This window comes from Diceros bicornis, chromosome 6 (assembly GCF_020826845.1).
Source record: "Diceros bicornis minor isolate mBicDic1 chromosome 6, mDicBic1.mat.cur, whole genome shotgun sequence".
Lineage (NCBI taxonomy): Eukaryota > Metazoa > Chordata > Mammalia > Perissodactyla > Rhinocerotidae > Diceros > Diceros bicornis.
This window is the reverse complement of record NC_080745.1, coordinates 27,642,074-27,664,961: the sequence shown is the minus strand read 5'-3', so window position 1 is coordinate 27,664,961 and position 22,888 is coordinate 27,642,074. Positions and strand designations below refer to the sequence as shown.

At 41.3% G+C, this 22,888-nt stretch overlaps 1 protein-coding gene across 1 annotated transcript; it reads right to left on the bottom strand.

Annotated features, from left to right (window-relative positions):
• Window positions 1-14,922: 14,922 nt before the first annotated feature.
• On the bottom strand, window positions 14,923-22,643 carry TMEM254 (transmembrane protein 254). Its single transcript, XM_058543089.1, has 4 exons — window positions 22,517-22,643; window positions 20,526-20,629; window positions 20,289-20,348; window positions 14,923-16,674 (listed from the first exon to the last, which is right to left on the bottom strand). Exons 1-4 carry the CDS (start codon window positions 22,604-22,606, stop codon window positions 16,554-16,556), a joined length of 375 nt encoding a protein of 124 aa, XP_058399072.1. The 5' UTR covers window positions 22,607-22,643; the 3' UTR covers window positions 14,923-16,553.
• Window positions 22,644-22,888: the final 245 nt, after the last annotated feature.

Below are 22,888 nucleotides of genomic sequence, written 5' to 3'. Positions count from 1 at the left end.
ACTTTTTATATGGTTTTACCTTTTGAACTCTGTTGATATCTTATATATTAAAGAACATAAGAGAAAATTAACAAGGGTGGAGAAAAAGGAAACCCTAAAATTAAATACAAATTAGCAAATGAACCTAAAACCTAACTGAATACTAACTACAGCATATTCACAAGAAGAAAATAATACAACTCCTATGACATATATTGTAAGGATCAAAAGGACGGCAAAGAAAGTTTGCTCTTTCTTTCAGCCAGAAGAATATTGGTTGATAAACTCAGCTATTCTAAAACTATTCTGTGGGTGTTGTAGGACTATTTTGTGCGTAGTGATTAAGTAAATACATTGATGTTTGAACTAGGATGCTCCTTGCAGGAGGAGACACAAGGAAAGGAAGAACCTTGTGGCAAAGAACTGGAATTACAAGGTATCAATATGAACTCCTGATTAAAAATAAATCTATGTTCTTAGCTCTGTCCACTGAATGTTTCTAAAGCAATGACACCCTTGGCAGCAAGGAACACACCAGATCTTCATTTCTAAACACCTTTCTTCAATGAAAGGAAGCCAAACTGCTTGGAGAATAGGCTGATTCTAGGGCTAGCACAGAAAAATTACAGCTTGTTGAAAATACTAAAAAACTGATGAGGGCCTTTCAAAAGAATGCAGGAACCATCTTAAAGGGGTTCTCACTGGGCAAATTTTAGCATCAAAGTAAATGATGGTAGAAATGATTTATAACATATTAAATAAAAAAGAATTCATAAGTTCATACTGATACCTCCGACATTAAACAAACCAATAAATGAAAATAGGAGGAGGAGGGAGAAAAGAAAACTCTTCTTTGCAGAAGAAAGCCAACCAATAAATGTAGAAGAAATGACAGAAATAGGAAAATCACCAGTTTACAAACATCATGGTAAAAATTGTTTGAGACAAGAATAATCAATGGATGCTTCAACCATTGTAGGGGAACACGTGGTCATGGGGTATTGTAGTATCACCCCACAGATCCCTTATTAATTCAAAGGGAGGGAAGATATCTTTAAAGTGGAGAAAACTGTGAACACCAGATTAACCAAGTGATGAAACTTGGGATCATCAATAATGGGACAAACGTCACTGTGTCTCTCCATGTGATGCACTGAAAAGGTCACAGCATCATCTGGCTCTACTCCTACTAGTGTGTTTAACTTCATCTGACCATGAGGAAGCAGACAAAATTGAGGGCCATTCTGCAACATAACTGGCCTGGGTTTTTCAAAATGTCAGTCATTAAAGGCAAAAACTGAAACAAAAAAGGCAGAGGAATTGCTCTAGATTAAAGGAGACTAAAGAGACCTGAAATGTTATGTGTGATCCTGGACTTCACCACCACTGCTGTTCCAAATGCTTCTAAAGATATTATCGGCACAATGGGGGAGATTTGAATCTGAACTGTATAAGATAATGTTAGATGTCCTGTGGGTGATACTTATGTTGGGGTTATGTAATATAACACCTGTGTTCTTAGGATACGCACACTGAAGATAGAGTGTCATGGTGTCAGCAACTGCTCTCAAATGATTCAGGAGGGGAAAAGAAAAAGTTATATATGGAGAGAGAAAAAGAGAGTGATAAAGCAAATGTGGCAAATGTTCACTGGTGAACCTGGGAGATGAAGGGTATGTGAGTGTTCTCTATATTCCTCTTGTAATTTTTCTGAAGGTTTGAAAATTTTCAAATAAAAACAATTATGTTTCCTAGTTTTGTTCTTTTCACAGTTGCACCTGTTAACATAAAAGTAAAGAGCCAAGATTAGAGGCAGTGAGGTGTTTATTTTGAGATCAAAGAATTGCAATTCAAGGAGCACAGATTCAGGTAGAAACCCAAATAGTGTCCGGATTACAGAAGGGGGCTTAGGGTTTTCACGGGAAAAAGGGAGGATGAGGTGAGTTGTATTAAGCAAGAGTTCATTGCTGCTAGATAAGGTAAGGTTATGTTTGTATTTCATAGATTGGCTTGGGGTTCGATCATCAGGCAAAAGGCCAGATTTGTATGTCATTGATTGGTTAGTGATCGGTCATCTGCAAAGTCCAGTTCCATCAGTCCTTACAAACAGGATATTCTTGTCCTTAACTGACTTCTTGGAATGTTGGCAGTTTGGTCCAGTTTGGAAGATAAAGAAAACAAGAGGTGCAAGGCAATTCCTCTGAAATGGCTGCTCCAGCTCTATTTTGATATGCCTCCACTCACATCATCTCTCATACTTTTCCCCTTTGGATCAAGATCTTTCTCTGAAAGCACCGCTGATCAAACACTGGAAAGCATTGCTGACTGACTATTGGAAAGCATTGTTGATCAGCCAGCAAAGCATCCTTGGTCCCTCATTGCCAGGAAGGCTCATTCCCAGTATGTCATGTCCCATGTAGGAGGGAAGGTGGCTCCTTAGGAGTTTTAGGCCACATTTGAGCAACAAGAGTGCCAGAGCAAAGGAAGGTTCTACCATCAAGTTCTTTTACTGGGAAACATCTTCTGCAATTCCTTGAAGTTTCTTATGTGAAGCTTCATAAACCTTAGCAACCATTTCAATACACTGGGTGACCATAATCTTGGTGTTTGTAGAAATTCTGGAGCAGATCTGAGTGAGTAGTAGCACAAGAAGTTTAAATACAAGTATACATGGCAAAATTCCAATAATAATCATAAACAATATTTGAAGTCCTGATCTCATCCAAGCACCTATACCTCAAGGAAGCCAGCTGAAAATGTTGATAGGGAACCAGAGGTTGTCACTGAAGGACATTGGGCCAGTGAGGTCTTGTGTTATCTTTCTTTTTTTTCCGAGTTCTAACTCAACTTCACCCGAAGAGTTGATCCAAGTACAGTAGGAGGGGTTGGCTATGGCACAGACACTGCCCTGTTCTGCAAGGAGATAATCCAGTGCTGTTCCATTATCTAATACAACCCTCACTAGGGAACTCAGGGATAGTGGTTGTTGAGCTAAGGCTTGAGCAGTAGAATTTGCCAGTTTAACTATGGTTAGGGATAAAAGTTTTATCGGCAGGTCATTATGGACTGCACCAATCCAAGGGACAAATCCTTTGGCAATGTTAATCAATGGAGAGTAGATGGGGTGTAAAAAGGAGGTCATCAAGCTTCGCCTAGACTTAGGAGATTGTGGTTGGGTCTTTCCTTTAACAAGAATGTGAAATGAAATGCTATGGCATCCTACAATGCATTGTCCTGCCAAATGCCAGCTGTCTAGACATTCATAAGCCCATGGTCCCTGTTGTAGTCACAGACAGAGGTGTATCTGGAAGGGGCACATAGTATGCCGACAAGAGTGTGCCCTGGTGGCCTAGTGGCTAAGTTCAGTGCACTCCACTTCCGGGGCGTGGTTTCCGTTCCCACGTGCGAAACTACACAACTCGTCTGTCTGTGGCCATGCTGTTGTGGTGGCTCACATACACAAAGAGGAAGATTGGCGATAGATGTTACTTCAGGGTGAATCTTCCTCAGCACAAAAAAAAAAAAAAAGAGTGTAGTTATTTATGTTCTCATTGGCAGGTATGACTTTGGGGATACGTTCTAGCCAAGGATCAGGGTGGCCACAACAGCTCATTAAGGGGCCAGCTAATAACCATCTGGCTTTACGTGGATGGGTGAGACTACATTTCTTAACAAATTTTGGTCAGCCATTTAGCAATGCCAGAGGGGGGAAAAAGAGTGAGAGTCTGGGCAGTTGGAATGCAAAAGAATAAAATTTTAGGGAAGTGTTTTGTGGAAGTATCAACCAAAAACAAAGTGGAGATACTTGATCAAATAGTTTTAACCCGTAAGCATTTTTAAGGGCTGGGCACTTAAAATCTACTGTAGCATTGGGGATCAAGGAGAAATTGGTGATGGGTATAACTAGGGGGTCCTTAGTTCCGGACGATTATGGCCTTTGGAAGCATACCCAGCATTCAGAGAGATTTTCCCCAGTTGCTATGGTTTGAGAATAGTTCACTATAATATTTTCTTCCCGTTTGCCAACAGAAATACCCTCAGGGAAGGTAAAAACTGCAGTTAAGATTAAGCAGATTCTAACAAAGCGCAGACTAGTCACCATCTTGGACATAATAAGGAAGTCATTAAGTGATATTCTGAATTCACCAGCTAAGTGGGTCTTTCTGAGCAGAAATGTTGAATTATTATCACGAAGCTCAATAAATTTATCAGTGTGATGGAGTGGGTCTATTATGATGAGTATCAGTAATAAGTTTAGAATGGTATGCACGTATGTACTGGCCTGGTCCCGAATCTTGGGAAAGCTGTCAACGTCAGATTCCTTCTGCTTCACTTCCCGGTTAACTTTATTCTTAATTCCCCAGTCTATTTGAAAATCCAGTTGCGTGTTGGAGCCTTCTTTAAGTGAGAAACATGAATCCAAGAATAAACACCTTCAAGTTTGGCAGCACAAGGATTAGTTAAGGGTACCTGATATGGTCCTTTCTATCTAGGTTGTAAAGAATCCTTTTGAGGATGTAGTTTCCAGTAGACAAAAATCACCTGGCTGTAGGTTGTGATGCTTGTTGTCTTCGTCTCCCGGGAGTGCACTGTGGAAAGATTGTTCTACAAAGGCATGGTTTTTATCTAAGTCTCTGATTATTTCTTTGCAATGCTGAAGCATGTCTCCTTTAGTTAACTGATGATCAAGAGCAGAAAGTGCCAAGCGCATAGGTGGGCCAATAATTATTTCAAATGGTGACACCTTGTGTTTCCCAAAGGCGGTAGCTCTCAGACTTGAAAGGACCAGAGGAAGTGCTGTAGGCCAAGACAATTTCAAAGTTTCCATAAATTTTGCCAGTTGAGTCTCAATAATGACATTTGTTCTTTCCACTAGTCCAGAGGACTGAGGGTGATAAGCAATGAAAATACTGTAAAATAGGCCAAACTTCACAGACACATTTCACAACATGGCCAGTAAAGTGTATTCCTCAGTCAGTATGCAGGTCTAGGGGCATGCCCCAGGTGGGTGTAATCTTTTCTGATAATATTTTTGCAACTGCCGAAGCAGTAGCACATTGGCAAGGGAATGTTTCAACCCAGTGAGAAGACATGCAAACCATAACAAGAACAAATTTATAGCCTTGGGAAGGAGGCAACTGAATGAAATGCACTTGCCACACTTTGAAAGGCCCTTTAGGCAAGTCAAAATGTCTGGGGACTGTCTGGATGGTCTTCCCTGAAATGTATTTAGGGCACACAGCACAGGTCAATTGCACCTCCTTGGCAGCTTTAGAAATATTTCCCCATCAGTACTGTTTCGTGAAACTTATAAGCTTATCCGCTGCGCAGTGGGTCATCTGATGGGTTATTTCCATCAGATCTCTTTTTATGGACTCTGGCAAGACAGGTATTTTGTTTGGGCCATGCCATAAACTGGTTAATGGGCTAAAAATACAACCATTACCTGTCCAATACAGCCTTTCTTTAGCTGGGGCCTTAGATTGGGCATCTTTGTTTATTTTCATTAGATCCCCTTTTGGAATATAGTCAAAAGGCCATAATCATCTTAGGTTTGGTGGCTCATAAGGCAGCTGTCCTTGCAGCCTGCTCAGCCCAATTATTTCCTTTAGCTTCATCTGAAATTAACTATGAATGCCCAGGCACCTTAATAAAGGCTAGGGCAGATGAAGTTTTATCAATTCTAGCAATTCATTAACAAGGGATCCATTTTTAATTTGGGATTCTCCAGAGGTTAGAAATCTTCTCTGTTTCCAGAGCACACCAATATCACGAACGACTCCAAAGGCACAACGAATGTCTGTATAAATGTTTGCAGTTTTTCCTTTTGCTAAAGTACAAGCTCTAGTCAAGGCATATAGTTCAGCTTGCTGAGTTGAAGTGACTGTCGGCAGTGGAGCTGCTTCAATCACCCCAAAAGGAGTCGTAACAGCATATTCAGCAAAATATTTTCCCTTATCGTTTTTTAAATAGGAACCATCAGTAAACCATGAGAGCTCAACATTTGTAATGAGTTTCCTGCCAATCAACCCTAGGTGTCAGTAGTTGTTAAACAGTCATGAGGCATCTCATCAGAAGGCAGAGGAAGGAGAGGCACAGGGTTAATGTTACAGCGAGAGAGTGTAATGTGGGGAGAAGTGAACAACAGGATCTCATAAGGGGTAAGCCAATTTGCAGAAAGATGTTGAATGTGATGAGAATTTAGTAAGGCTTTCACGGCCTGAGGAACACAGGTAGTAAGGGGCCAGCCCATAATACTTTCCTCTGTTGATTTCATAAGAGCTGCTGTAGCTGATATTACTCTCATGCAAAGGAGGAGACCTTTGGCTACTAGATCTAATTGGTGACTATGTAACCAAGTGGTCTATGTTTTCCTCCATATTTCTGTTTTTGTTTTTGTGTGTGTGTGAGGAAGATCAGCCCTGAGCTAACATCCATGCTAATCCTCCTCTTTTTGCTGAGGAAGACCGGCTCTGAGCTAACATCTATTGCCAATCCTTCTCCTTTTTCTCCCCAAAGCCCCAGTAGATAGTTGTATGTCATAGCTGCACATCCTTCTAGTTGCTGTATGTGGGACGTGGCCTCAGCATGGCGGGAGAAGCGGTGCGTCGGTATGCGCCCAGGATCCGAACCCCTGCCGTCAGTAGCGGAGCGCGCACACTTAACCGCTAAGCCACAAGGCCAGCCCTCCTCCATATTTCTGAGTAAGGACATCCAAGGCATTTCTTTCCTTCTCATGGATGAAAATGAAAAAATGGAATTGATAATTTGGATGTCCTAGTGCAGGTGGGCTGAGAAGCCCTTCCTTTAGTTGGCAAAAGGCCATACGAGCAGTTTCATTCCATTCTATGGGGTTGAGCTTATTAGACTTTAGTAAGGCATAAAGAGCTTGGGCTGTTAGGGAAAAGTTTCGTGTCCAATTTCTACAATATCCTGCTAGGCCTAGAAATCCTCTAAGTTGTCTCTTAGTCTTTGGTTGGGGAAAACTCAAAATGCTCTGAAGCCTATCAGGGTCTAGAAGCAATCCCTGAGCTGAGATTAAATGTCCCAAACATTTAACTTGGGTTTGAACAAATTGGAATTTTTCCTTATATACCTTCTCGGTAGTACTTTAAGGAGGAAGAGGCTGTCATACTCACATGCTTCTTTAGAAGTAGAGCAAGGAAGGAGATCGTCTACATACTGCAGGAGAGTTGACCCCTCAGGACAGGTGACATCTGCCACATGTCTGCGAAAAATAAAGTGGGACTTTCTGTGTAACCCTGTGGCATAATTGTCCAGGTAAACTGTTGCCCATCCCAAGCAAAGGCAAATAGAAGTTGGTTTTTAGGATCTACAGGTATGCTAAAGAAGGCACTACAAAGATCAATCACAGTGAAGAAACTGCTTTCTGTGGGAATGGAAGTTAGGAGAGTATGAGGATCGAGAACAACAGGATGTCAAGTAACGACAGTATTTTAACAGCCCTGAGATCCTGTACGAACCTCCATTCTCATTCATGAGGTTTTTTTACAGGGAGGATGGGTGTGTTACAAGGGTTGGTATAGAGAACTATGAGACCTTGAATTCTGTATTTTTCTATGATTGGCTTAATTTCTGAAGGGCTTCAGGATTTAAAGGGTATTGTTTAATGTTTGGGAGAAATTTATTAGGCTCAGTCTGAATTTTTATCAGGGGAGCTGAGTAAATCCTCCCGATATCTGTTGTAGATTTTACCCAAAGCTTTTTAGGGACTTCCTCCAAGAAGACCAAGTTCTTGGAGCTATCATTCTCTGTTCTAAGATGAAAAACTGTTGGAGGTACTGAGTAGTCCTTAATGTTGCCATATGAAGCAGTGGGAGTTGAGTCAATTTCAAGAATTATTTCCCCCTTTTGAGAAAAAGGGATGGCAGCAAGATATTTTTCTAAAAAGTCTCATCTAGCAAGTCGGCAGGAGCAGACTTGACCAATAGGAAGAAATGACTGTCCTGGAAAGGGCCCCATTGGAAAGGTAAGGAAGGGATTTATCAGCTGTAAGGGGTTATTAGATACTCCCACCACTTGAATTTTCTCAGTACTCCAGGGAAGGGGTTGTTTGAGATTGGTGGACTGAGCACGGAAAGCGTGGCTCTAGTATCAGTTAAGACAGTAATCACCTCATTTCCGATCACGAAGGAAGTTTCACCTAGGTGACTAAGGGGGAGGACTGGAAAAGTCCTTTGTCCTTGGAACAGCTTCAGTTGACAGGAGGAGATGAAGGCTTAACATTGGAGGATTGTTTAGAGTGTTTTAGTCTAACGCAATCTTTTTTCCAGTGGCCAGATTTCTTGCAAAAATGGCTGACATTTTTAGAGTTTAAAGGTTTTAATCTAGTTTGTTGGGGCCTCTGGGAAGAGGCTGATAGCTGTTGAAACTGTAAGTTCATGATTTTAGCGCCCTTTGATTTATTTGAATTTTGGATAGTCTGGGCTAATTGGTTTGCCAAATTAACCAAATCAGGAGTTGCCATGGTTTCCCAATTAAGTTGCGTTCACTTTACTAGAAGTGCAAGATCTTCATTTAAGCCACTTATGAACATGGAATTAAAGGCCACTTTAGTGGACTCAGTCTCTAAAGGGAGTCCAGATTTTTCCTTAAAAATAATTTCAAGCCAAATAGTCACGCACAGATTCATCAGTCCTTTGTGTGCATGCTTGAATTTTATTCCAATCAACAGGTTTTGGGAAGGCCTGAGGGATGGCCTCATATAAGGTTTTGCTCTCTCTTGGGCTTTAGGTCTGTCAGCAGGCGTGGTCTGTGTAAAGTCCTCTAAATGATGATTCCAGCCAGCTTTAGCCATTCAATGTTGGGCCTGACCTTCTCCCACAAGCAGGTGAATTATTTGATAAAGATCAGAAAGCCCAAGCTTGTAGGTTTGAATAACAATGTTAAATTCTTCTGCAAAACAGTGGTCTTCAGTAACCTTGGGAAATTCCTCAGCTATAGCCCTCAGTTTTGCTTTAGTACAAGGTGCATAGGCTACATTTAAGAGGGTGCCCTCATTAAGGGGTTTTAGTTTAAAGGGATAAATTTGAACATGCTGAGTAGGAGAAGTTGTGAATGGAGGATCAAGGGAAGCCTTGGGGTTTGGGGGATAAAAAGGGAGTCTAGCAAGGGAAGGGTAAAGGGAAAAGGGATTGGCAAAGGGTGGAGAACAGGTTTGAGAAGCAAAAGTGGGAGGAGTAGCAGGAGGGAGTGATGGGGAGAGTTATGACTCTTCTGTAATTGGGACATCTTTTCAATAAGTTTAGAATTTGTGTCTTGGAGGAAAGCAATTTTGGAGCCCTAGACTCATTTAGGAGCTTCTAAATACCAATTAAAGTAAGCAATCCATTCAACTATTTTTGTCCCATGGTTTTCAAGCTTATTGCATAGAAAAATGAGTTTAGAGACTTCAAAAGAGCCCCATTGTGGCCACTGTAATTTTACATAATTTTTGGTGTTATAGGTCCACCAAGATAGAAATTTACAAGAGGAAGGACCATAATTCTTAAACATGAAACTAGCTGGAGTTCTCAAGGAAGGAAATTCTTGAGAAACTTTAGAAAATGAAAATCTCATAGTAAAGAAAAGTGCACAAACAAAAATGACAATGGGAAAGTCTCTTAACTTGGTTAGAGCACTTACTGACCAAGGAAAACTGCTGAGGGAGTTCCTTCCTGTGGTAATGGCCATCATGTCAGCACTGAGACAGGTGTGTCCTGGGCAGTCACTCCTGATCCCCAAAAAAGGCACTGACCTTGACCAAATGGAGGGAGGTCAGAACCTGAGAGGGCTCACTATCCAAAGATTTGGTGATCCATGGAAATGGTGAGCCCAAGGTGGCTTGTGTAGCTACCGAACCTGGTTCCAGGCAGCACCAGTCTATGGAGGTCAGATCACTTCAGATCCCACTTCCGACACCAAGTATGTTAACTTAAAAATAAGAGCCATCATGAGAGGCAGTGAGGTGGTTATTTTGGGATCAAAGAATTGCAATTCAGGGAGCACAGATTCAGGTAGAAACCCAAATAGTGTCCAGATTACAGGAGAGGGGCTTAGGGTTTTTATGGGGAAAAGGGAGGATGAAGTGAGTAGTATTAAAGAAGAGTTCATTGGTGTTAGATAAGGTAAGGCTAGGTTTGTACTTTGTAGATTGGCTTGAGGTTTGATCATCAGGCAAAAGGCTAGACTTGTACTTCATTGATTGGTTAGCGATTGGTCATCAGCAAAGTCCAGTTTCATCAGTCCTTACAAACAGGATATTCTTGTCCTTATGGATTTCTGAGAATGTTGGCGGTTTGGTCTAGTTTAGAAGATAAAGAAAACAAGAGGTGCAAGGCAGTTCCTCTGAAATGGCTGCTCTGGCTCTGTTTTAACACGGTTCTACTCATGTCATCTTTCACACACCTAATTCATCAGTTCATGTTTGTTTATCCTGATTGCTTTTTAAAATTTATCAGTATCTATATTTCCCCTTAATAAGGCAACTATTTCAACTTACTCTCATGCCTAGTTAACTTATCCTACTGCCTCCCACTGCCTCCCCCATACACACACACACACATATATGCCATCATGGCAATCGTCTAGAACATGTACAATTTAAATTTGGGGTTGTTTTGAAAACATCGTCTCCTTTTATTTTTCTTTGGTTACTCTTTCCCCTCCCTTCCCCACATCTCTTGCAACATTACCTGACTCTTTTCCTTTTATTATTTAAGGACTTCATTCAAAAGTGTTTTCAATGTGGGTCTTTGTGTGGCAAACATTCTGTGCCCTTGAATGCAGGAAATTTTCCATCACTTTCTCCTATTTGAATGATAATTTGGCTGAATATAACATTTTACATTCAAAGTTATTTTTCCCCAACATTTTAAAACTATTATTCCACTGTCTTCTAGCATCTGGTGTAGCTGTTTGTTGTCCATCTATTGTCATTTCTTTGGAGGTGATCTGCCCTTTCTCTCTGGAAGCTTTTAGAATTTTCTCTTCATCCTTATTATTCTCAAATTTTATTGTTATACCTAGGAATGGATTTTTCCTTATCTCTGTTGTCTGACCCTTTATGAGCTCTTTCAAAGAAGGTTATTTGTGGGGAAATTTATCTCCATTATTTCTTCAAATATCTCCTCTGCTCCATTTTTACTTTTCTGTCCATTTGGAACTATTGCCCAGGTGTTGGTATTTCTATGTTTATCATCCACATTGCTAAGCTTTTCTGTCATGTTTTATATCTTTTGTGTTTTCCTACTGTGAGATTTCCACAATCTTGTGTCCACAAATTCTTTCTTCAACTACATCCATTCCATTTCACTAGTTCTATTTTTATTAGATTTTTTAATTTCAACTATTTTATTTTTCATGTCTAATATTTCACTTAGTTCTTTTTTCTGATTTCTAGTTCTTATTTCATATTGCTAGTATCTTGTTTTATTAATGCCTTGTCTCCTACTTAAGGAACTTCTTTAGATTCTGGGTCTTTCTGTTCCAAAGCTGCTGTTTCAGATGATACGTGTGACTCAGTGTATATTTGTTATCCTTCGCTGTCCAATTATTTAGCTTGTGAGCTCATTTTCCCTTGGGGCATCAACCAGCAGGTCTACTAACACGCATTGGGGGAGGGCTAAATTCAGGCCCTAGTCTATATTGGAATCAGTGATTTAATGATAAGAATCCAGGAACTACAGAACCCTTAATGAATACCTGTTTCATGCCATTCCACCAGGCAGTCTTTTGCCTGAGATTTTCTCTTTTAAATGTTTAGGAAGAAATAACAACATAATGCACAATTCTGGTGATTTGGTTGGGAGCATGGTGGAGTGAATGCCTGTGTCTATTTTCATGAACTCTCTCCTATCCCCCAGTGGGGCTTTGTGTTGCTAATATTGACAGACACTGCCGTGGGCACTGTTATTGCTCACTTCTGTGCTGAAGGGTCAGGGTGATGACTGTCTGTCCTAAGGCAACTTGAGGGAGAGACAGAAACAGAAGGTAAAAATTTCTCCTCCTAACTAGTTCTCCCCATTGCCCAAGACTACAGCCACCCCTGCCACACCAATCCTAGTAGTCTTGTCTCGGGGGAAATTCCCTAATTTTTCCCCTTGGTTTTAGGAATCCATGCTTCTCTCATGTGTTTACTGTGTTTTTCAGGCTTGATCTTGGGAGAGGTAGTCAGTACCCTGAGCTAGTGAGCCATCTGGGCAAGGATCCCCTCAGTGTCTTTAACTATAAAATGGCCATAATTGTTACCTCAAAGAGTTGTTGTGGATTTGGGGTATTTTTTACCAGTGTCTAGAACAAAATAAATATTTGAAAAGTATTGTTTTTTTTTTACTTTTCAAAAGGCCTCAATTCCAAACTTTTATTCTCAAGGAAAGGAGAGTATGCAGATATGCCAATTGGTTAATTTCATCAGCAGTATTAGCCCAGCAACAGTGCTCTTTGCCAATTATGTCAGGAGTCAAAGAGTTGTTTACATTGAACGCTGAGCTCCCAGGCAGGGTGTTTAGCCATTTTTCCTATTGACAAAAACATGTTGGCATGTATAAAAATCAACCCCAAGCCTCATGAAATCAGGGTTGAACTGTTTTATTTCTAGTTCTAAATTTTCTCTAAAAATCTTGCTATCCAAAGTGATCTGCAGATCAGCAGCTTTAACATCACCAGGGAGCCTGCTAGACATGCAGAATCTTGGATGTGCTCTACATTCACTGAATCAGAAGCTGCATTTTCACAGGATCTCACATGATCCATCTGCATGGTCAAGTCTGAGAAGCGCAAGATGCATCATCAGCCAGCCTTCCAGTAAAACTACACTCTTGTTTAATGCGTTATAGCTTGAAAAGTTGCTTTATGTAGATGATTTCATTTAAATTTACCACTCTATTTTCATCTCAGCCACAATGTAAAATTACTCTTATTCTTTTTTATGATGAAACTAAAGTCCAGGGAAGTGACAAAAATCCTGTGATTAGAGCCCGGTTAAACCCCACACTTCAGTCTTAGCGAGTACTCTAATACTTTTTGATTACTAATAGTGTGCTGAATGTATCATTAGTATGCATGGTGATTTTAGGTAATAATTATGCTTTATCCTCATATGTATTAGAGAAAAATATAATGAACAAACCAAGCCTGACATTTCATAGTTACTCTTGCTTAGGAAGGTGTTTTAAAAAGTGACTTCAGGTGTAGTGCAGACATGACGAAAGTTGTGCAAGTGGCTCCTACATGCCTGAGGTTTAGGGAACGCTTCACTGCTTTATACTATTGATGCCATTTCCCTTTCATTATAGCAATGTCAAGAGTGGCAACTTTTATTGAGTAATTTGTATTTACTAGGAACATCCTGTGCAACGTATTGGTACAAGGAAAAAGTACAAGTTCATTCATGATTATTTCCCTGAACAGTATTAGTATGCCAAAGGTAGTTTCCCTAATCCAACCTTATGACTTACTACAAACAGAAAAGAGGCAATCGGTATACTCAATCCTATTGAGAAAGCTTAGGAGCCATCTTAAATGTTTGTTGATAGAGATTGCAAATACAGTATTTTGAATAGGACTTTCAAATGTCCACTGTGGAATCAATATAGATCTCCTCTTCATAAATAGAAATGTGAAATGATAATTATACACTCTCATTGTCCAACCTTGATGAAAAGGGAACCATAATTCCCAATTTGATGTGGTCAAGGAGTCTTGTAGAGAAGGGTCTCATAGACTTAAAAATATGTTACTCAGCTGTTGTACTAGCATTTTTTTTGTCTGTGCTGATAATAAAGGGAGGGATAAATATTTACAAGCCAGGTTGTTAAACTAAGAGCTTTAATTAACAAGGCTCCAGACAGGGCCCATGTAAAGATAACAACGTGACTGCACTCTGTTCTCTAACCTCAATGGCAGGTTCTCTAACTTCTCTTTTTGTGTTTTCAGACCCTACATGTAAACATATAAGGGCTCTCTGATAGCAAGCTGTTTTGCTAAAGAACTTCTTTACACATATGGAGTATAACCTCTTAAACTCAAGACTTGTTTTAAAACCATGTCTCATAAAATATTCAGATTGGATTGCATGAAGTCATAAACATGTTGAATGTAGGAAACAGTGTTAGTTTATAAATCTGGCCTGTTATTATTTAAGTTGTGTGGTCACTTTTTTTTCCATCGGTTCTTTCTTTTTTTCTTCTTCCCAACTATACATGCTCTTAACATTTCAGGGTGGGGGAAGGAGGTGGGTAAGGAAAGTATAGTTTGTTTGCCCTCCATCAAGAACCTCTGGCCTTTTCTCACTCAAACTCAACATAAAGATGTTTCTCCCATGTCACCACTATGACTGCAACACAAAGCCGTGATGTCTCCATTTTTCTGTTTATTTTTTGCTTCACGGACTTACTCGTAAGCTCCTGAGCCGTGAGGCAGGGGAGAAACCTGACATCCAATTAGAGTCTGACCTCTCTTTGTGTGGTGGTGTTACCTCACCTCGATGGGATGCAGTTTACGGGTCTATAAAATGAATGACCTGCACCATTTGCTCACTAAGATCCTTTCTTGCTCTAAGCCATGATAATATTCCAAACAGGATTACAGGATTTTACACTTTTGGCACTTAAAAAAAGAACACTACTCTCACTTGGCATGTAGACTGTATCAAACGCTGAGTGAAATGTAAATTGAAACAAGAGGACAATTCTATAATGAAAGGAGACACTCATACCCACCCTTGACTCAGGGCGCATGGGGGAGTTAAGTGGGCTACGGGCAGCTCTGTAAACATAATGAGGAGCGTGTGCCCTACAACTAGGGCATCTGCTTTCTTACCAGTGGAAAAAATTCCCTAGTATTTGAGCTGTACAAACAGTTCCATAATAGAGTCTACTTGAGAAAAAGTAGAATCAAGCGTGTGACAATATACCAAAACTGACACACAAAAAAGCATTTGACTGGAGAAACAATTCACAGCATTTTATTCAAGTTAATCCATTTCACTCACTAATCTACTATATTGTTCCTGGCACCATTAATATTATCCTCATTATTTATCATTGAAGAGGACCATTACTTCTAAAAAAACCTGGGTTGGATTTCCATGAAGTTTAACTCTACGATCAAAAATCTTTTTCCTTACCAAAAAGCAACCCCTTTATCACAAGAGAAACAGAGGGAAAGACTGATATTAATTTGCAGAAATTGGTCTCCATCAGAAACAAGTCATAGTCCATAATCTTTCATTGTTGTGCTTTCACTTGGGGTCTTTTTTGGGGGAGGGGGCTGTTTCTGACAAATGCTTACTTAAACCAAATAACATGCCCCACTGGATCCTGGAAGGAAAATAAGGTCTAGTCCCTAGAGAACAAGCAGGTGGTCCTCCAGGGAAGAAGCCCTCATGGCTCCTAGAGGTGACAGAGTCATTCTCCCAGGGTCAGGGGACACAGCCAATGACCCTCCTGCCCCAATCAGTCAGTAGTAAGGTACAACCAGGTGAATGGGAGCAGTAGTAACTAGCTGGGTAACCCATGGGCTAGAATCTCTAGAACAGGAATGTTTGTGTTTGAGTAAGACAGAGCTGGAGGGAAGCCTCTAGAGTCTGGAGAAAGTGACCAAGAATAGCCAAGTGTGAAAGACACAGGTTTCCCACCAGGGCACCCACAGAAAGGTGCCACTACCAGTCAAAGGCAGTCCTGTGCTTTTCTGAGACGAGGGAACACTGAATGGGTTCTGCAGTTTTCACACACAAACTGGAATGATACTCAAGTGGAAAGTGAAATCAGAGTTTCCCTCCTTTGCTCAATAAACACTGATAGAACACCTCCGTGCAAGGCAACGGGACAGGTGTTAAGGGGAAAAGAAAGCTGTCTAAGATGTGGTCCTGACTTGAAGCAGCAATCTAGCGGTAAACCCTGCACACTACAGAGCACTGTCTCCGAGGGGTGATGTGGAGGGCAGGACCACTTCTGGCTGGCAGGATCGGGAAGGCATTCCCCAATCCTCTCCTCTTGGTTGTCAGCAGATCCTCACTCCCTCTGTGTAATTGCTCAGCCTTCCCCATTCCAGGCACTTGTTTATTTTCCTTATCTTTCTCGGTAGTCTGAGAAATGGAGGATAAGTTCTTCCCTCACAGGTGCCTAGTAAATGTGTGTGGAATTGATGTGTTGTAGACTTCACTTTTCACTTTTTCACTCTATCTTGGTCCAGAAAGGTGGAAAAATTTTTGGGAAAGGAGAGCTAAGATGGTAGTGGTAAGGGTAAGGTGTTTTAATCAGAAAGTGGGAGCAAAGGTATGCCAACAGGCAAATTTAGTATCTGGCTTAAACCAGATGACAGGGAGGGCACCAACACAGCCAAGGGCCTCAAGAAGGTAGCTGGAAGCCCCCCCGCCAAGCAGGTCAGTCTGCAGACTTGGAAAGCTAAAATCTTTTCCTGTTATGCACTCAAGCTTAACCAGAGGGTATGAAAGAATAATACATAACTAGAGGGTCTTAACTTTTTAGAAAGTAGGAAGTTTGAGTAAATACAGCACTCCCCAAAAAAGGCAGGGTTGATCAAAGTGTAGAGAAAGCTTCTGGATATCTTCTTTAAGTTTGTTTTTGGCGTTTCGGTCGGTAAGCAATCAAGATGGAGAGAGATGCTATCCCAAAGAGGAACGTGTGTAAGAACCAGAGGAGTTGAGCCCAACCATCTGTGATGCCTTTAGACCTAAAAAAGAGAAAAAGAAAAATGTAACTACCAGAATTTTAATGTTATGGTTTCATAGGAGTTATTATCTTCTGTTTTTTAAAAATTTATTCCTTCTATCGACTTTCATTGGGTATATTTTGCTATTTTCCTCCAGCTTCTTAACTTGAATGGTTAGTTTATTGATTTTCATTTTTCTTGTGCATTTAGGAAGGTACACTCTTCCCTGAGAAGCAGTCTGGCTACTGCCTAGGACAAGGTATTATAAAACTGTTTCTCACATGATTTTCATGAGGGGATAGGGTTAAAAAGCACTTGTATGGCTTTAGAGCAAGTGTTTTGAAGATAGACCAGATGTTACTGGCCAATTACCAGCTGTAACCTTGGGCAAGTCACTCACTCTCTCTCAGAATCAGTTTCCTTGTCTGAAAAATAGGAATAACAGTATTTACCTCACCAATTTTTGAGATGATTTATAAGATAATACACACAAAGTGCTTAAAGGGCCTGGTGCATAGTAATAACAAACACCTGTTTATACAGTCATTCAAACTAAACTACTTAAAACAAAGCTCAAGAGAAAAATATCCCAACTGAAGTGAATGGCTTCCTACAGTCTCATCTGTATATAATTAAGTCTCATGTGGATGACCTTTTAATTTAAAACAAAATTTAAAAACAATCTAAGTAAAAACGATATAATTTTCCACACTAACAGATTAGAAGAGAAAAATCATATATGATCTTAATAAATGCAGAAGCAGCATTTGATAAATTTAAACATCCATTCTTAATATAAGTTCTCAGCAAACTTAGAAATAGAATGGAAGTTCCTTATTCTGATAGAAGAGATCTACACAATTCTAGAAAAAACATGATGCAAAATGTTGCAAGTTTTCTCTTTGATCAGGAACAAGGCAAGGATGCCTACAATCACCACTTCTAGTCAACACTGTGCTGGGGGTACTGGGCAGTGCAATAAGGGAAGAAACACAAATAAAAGGTATACAAAATTGAAAGGAAGAAATAAAACTGTCTATTTCTAGACACAATTGTGTACCTAGAAAGTTAAAAAGAATCTACAGATGAACTATTAGAACTAATAAACAAATTTAACAAGGTCACTGGGTGTCAGGTCAATAAATAAAAATCAACTATATTCATACATTCTACCACCAAACAATAAAAAAATGAAATATATACCAAAGTGGGCCAGGATATATGAGATATTCATGTTTATGCAGTACTATTTATAACAGTAAAAAAAAAAACCAGAGACTTAAAATTCCCTCAGGAGGGAGATTTGTTACATATAGTAAGGCATATACATATCATAGAATACTATGCTAATAAAATGAATGAGGTAAATTTATAGGTCTAGACATGAAAAAACAGGCATTACGACAGTGGAGAAAAGTTACAGAAGAGTTTATATTTATATGTATGTATATTATAGTGGCTATAAAGTGGAACACATAGTCCAATCTTATCTCTGATTAAAAGGAATTCACCACTTCCTTTTTATTGCTGGACAGTGGGATTGGGAGGCTACAAATGTCCTACATGTCTTTGTGTATTGATTCATTCATTTACACTTATTCATTCATAACTCAGAAGGAATACTTATTCTGATTTATAGTGAGCAATGATACATTGCAACATGTTAGACCATAAACAAATGATTTCAAGAACACAATCATAGTGACCTAACCTCTCTATGCCTGTTCTTCCTCTGCCCTTCAAAGAACTGCATGGCAGGATGTTAAATTTGAGTCTTTTGGTTTTCGTTACAGGTTCCAAATGCCAATAACAAAACAGGAGTCAAGTACTGTAAGTGGAGGGGCTGGACCACACACCTCCAAGCTGAGGTTTCACCGAGAGGCTGAAGAGGCCACTGGAAATGCTGCAGCATTTCCTATCACAAGTCAAGCCCAAAGAACAGCCTCAACAGAACCATTTGGAGAACTTGACACAAGTCCTCTGGAATTTGGGTGAAGGGACTTATATCTGATTCAAAAGATTAAAGACTGTTACAGCTTGCCTAGTGGGCGATCAAAGATACATGGCTGCACTGGGGATCGCATGCATGTGCAGATTTTATCCCACTGGAGGGATAAGGAAGCTGTTATCGTGAACCACACAGATCTTGTGGAAGGGCGCTGGCTTGAGTGGGCCTAATTGGACGGCAGAAAAGTTCTCAATAAAAGGGGAATTCTCCCCTCATCATAGTCCCTGAGAGGAAACCACAACTGCAAACTACAACTTCAGGAAGAGGCGCCTGAAGGAATCATATGGGAATTGCAGAGGGGAGACCCCTAGTGATGGGTGGTTTCTCAAAGATCCACCCGGGCCCCTCTGGAGAGAACAAGCCAACGGTGGGTATGCAACATCCACAGCACCCAGCTGCCGGATCACAAGGCAGACTGTGCCCCGTTTCCCCAAACAGCTCCCACCACCCCAAGGGGCCAAAGCAGCTGTTGCTAGTGAATAGGGTAAAAAGGTGGAATTAGAGAAGGCACCAACTACACTGTTTTCCCCACAGCAGGCTCCAGATCCCCAGCTGGATGAGAACAGACATTCTGAATTAGATAAAAGTTTATGGTTTTAATAAATAGACTTACTAGCCTGGATAATATCACATAGTGACAGGAAAACCTATAGCACTGCTTCAGATTTCATGCAGGGCTGGGGGGAGGCAGACAATAATGCACAGAATGAGTTTACTTAGAGAAGAATGAGAAAAAATAAAGTTGCTTTCTGCTCCTCTCCCAGAAAGTCCAGCTTGTTTAATAAATCAGAAGATAATCTATTTAAAGCACTTAGCAGTGCCTGGCAGAGTGTGCGCCCAATAAATATTATCTCTATGATTAAAACATAGTAGTAATAAAGTATCTTATTCTCCACTTTTAGAAGTAATACAATAATAATAGAGATGACAGTTAATCTTGACCAGAAAAAAATTAATTGCAAAGCAATTTGGCATTACTATAGCCATCTCTTTCACTACATCATACTTTCTGTATATGCTTACATAAGTACAAAGGCAAAGAGAATTTCTTCTAGTACTCTCACATAGTATTAACTTACACTGGCATCTGTTGAGTAGGGTTCAGTCAAGGGGCTTTTAACTTCCATTGCATCCCAGAATTATCTGCGAAGCTTGAAAAAATTACAAATTCTCATGCCTGAAGCCAGGCCTACCAGATTAGGATCTCTGGGTCTGCAAACCAGACATGCGTACATAAGCATTTTGAAAAAGCTCTTCAAAGGATTCCGTTGTGAAACTAGAATGGAGAATCATCAGCCGACGCCAATAATTTAACTCTTTTTCAAATTAGAAGGCAGCCTCCTAATCTTTTGTTCTAGTTGGGGCTATACAGAGAATTAAAAAAAAATAAGAAAAATCATCTAAATAAAGCAACGAAATAATTGATTAGCTAACACAAATGAAATGAATTCATTCATTAAATGTTGACTGAACACTCCCTCTAAGCTAGGTTCAGTAGTAGGTGTGGGGATTCAATTCCACCCTGAGGGTGCTCTCAGCCTACAAATGCGTGAATTATTTAAATGTGGCTACTCTCAATTTATATCAGATACCGAGAGAAGTGACAAAGACTATTACAAACACTTACTTGCACAATACCATGGCATACAAGGACTCCCCCAAGTGAATCAGCCAGGCAAGCCAATACCTGAAACAAAAGTCAGCCTAGTTTAAGGTGACGGTTATCATGGAAACCTCAAAAAGAAAGGTGCTTCACTGTGAACTAGCACCACTTTTAAATATCTCACGGCAACTGCAGGCCTTCTCAGTCTCCAGCGAGACTGGAGCCGCAGCGTCCACATCCCATTTCCACAGCTGTCCTTACCCACTGCGCAGGAGGCTGTGATGATGGTCCACCAAGTACTGAGTGAAGGGGCCCAGGGGCCCGAGGCTCTGATAAGGAATACTCTCAGGCCAGAAGACAGCCCACTGAAAGAGAACCAGAGGCACAGAATACCTATTAGGTCACTTACATCAGCAAATGTTTCCTTTTGAGAGAGGCTATGAAAGAATCCTGATTCTACAAGAACAACTACAGACCATAGAATCTCTGAAATAAGTCATCTGGGCTTCCACTCTTGACATCTATTTTCTAAACACTATTCTAGTGGGAGATTTATGCTGAGGAAACTATATGGTTATCAGACTCAATGTCCAAGTTGGATGACTTCCATTCTTAATGAATTCCACCAAAACCATTATTTTATACGGGTTATTAACAAATTTTAAGAGTTTATGTGCCCTGCCTAGCTTCTTTACTGCACAAACTATGCCTTGAGCCAAACCCCCGTTTAATTTAGAATCCTTTTCTCTTCTTTCCCTTTTTCTACCTCTAAAACTGGGAATGATTCACTGCACAGAGTTGGAAAAGAAGTGAGATCAGGTTTGTGAAGTGCTAATAGCAGCTACTTAATCACATAAAGTTTTTGTAATCTCATCAACTTTCCCTCGTCTCTGTGTTGTAACCTCAGCCAGCTTAGGCTTTTCTGAGAACAATTATGTGCCAACAGGTCCAAAGTTTATTGTCCTATTTGGATCTCAGCCAAGACCAGTACTATCTCTCCTATCAGGTTGTTACACATTCAAAATCTAAATAAAGCATAAAATATCACTGCGTCCCCTAAAACCAAGAGGAACGGAAGGGGCAGCAACTGCCAGCTCCACAATATTCCAATTTGGAGTCCCCAAAGCTTTCCTCCATCTACATCCTAACTAGTCGGAGACGCAGAATCACAGAACAGAAATGCACCTTCGCGAGTTTTCAGTTCAACACCACCATGTAAACGTACGGGGAAATCAGGACAAAGGTGGTCAAATTTGAGAACAGTCAACATTGTGGACACGACAAACACACTTCTAATCCCCAGTCTCCAGATTCTCCTGAGCAATATCCCAATACCTTTGCCTTCCTTCAAAATTATACCAACTTAGTCCGCAACCTCCTTTTTCAGGCGTCTTTCCCATTATCCTTTACAGGAATTCAGACAAAAGTCGCTCCTCCTCATAGTAGTGATCCTCAGTCTTCTTGATTCCACATCTGTGCCATAACATTTATATTCTCTCTATCCCTTCTTAACAACTATCTTACCCATCCTTTAGGTTTATTCCCATTTTCCAAGCAACTCTAGCTGCCTCAAATATTCTGCTTCGGAAGCCCTGTCCTGACTTGGCAGCCCTACGGCGGTCTGTCAACTTGGATTCCCCCTCCGTGAGCTCAACTCAGTCTCGGTTTAGTCGTAGCAGCCGCGGAAGGGCGAGGAAGCAAAGGAAGGAACACTGCAAAGCAGAAACCGTCCAAAGAGCCCAGCGAACTTCCGCTTACGCCAGTAACCTAGGCAACCACCAGGGGCGCAAGCGCAAAACCTCGCTCCCGCAGCGCCCCTCGCCCTACGAGGGCCTGGCGGGCCTAAACAGATGCGCCGCCTCGCCCTGTGCCTCACCGTGAAATATCCCAAACCCACGACCGTGACCAGCAACGGCAAGGGTCTTGCGGTACGGAAGTAGGCGGTAGCAGCCCTGCCGGGCTGTGCCTTCGCCACCACCATCTTGAAAGAGCTAGACACTGAGTCACTGAAGTGGGGGGAGCCGTCCCCGCCCTCATACAGGGAAAGCCTGCGTAGCCAGTTTCTCAGGTCAAGCCCAGGCAAAGGGCCCGAGCAGAGGAGTGCGCCTGCGTCGTTTTGTCGGGTCTAGCCCTCTCTCGCTCAGCCCCAGCGCCTGAGCCGGGATTGTGCCTGCGCGACCTCTCCTCTCCCACAGGCGCGGATCCTAAACTGAATGGAGCGCTCGCTCCCCTGGCCCGGCCGTTGCCCTTACGGTGTAGTAGCCAAGGGAAAGGGTGATGACGGTGCGCCAGAACAGACTGCCCCTCTGGAAGTACGTCTCATCGCCTGCTGCCTTCCCCATCGTTGCAGCACATCTCCGGGCACGCGCGGCCGGGCACACCGCCCCGCGCCAGTTGGAGGCGGGACCCGGGGCGAGGCCTCGGCGAAGGCCCCTCCCTCCCACCTCCCGGAAGTTGAAGGTTTACGGATTCGGAATCTCGGAGAGCGAGTCTTGCTGGGCTCTGGTCTGATGGGGTGGTCATCATCTCACAGGGGAGACTCCTCTCTTGAGTGTCACTTTCCTGGGTTTAAGATAAAGGTGTTGGGCTAGATGGTGCTTTACGCCTCTAATAACCACTAGTCT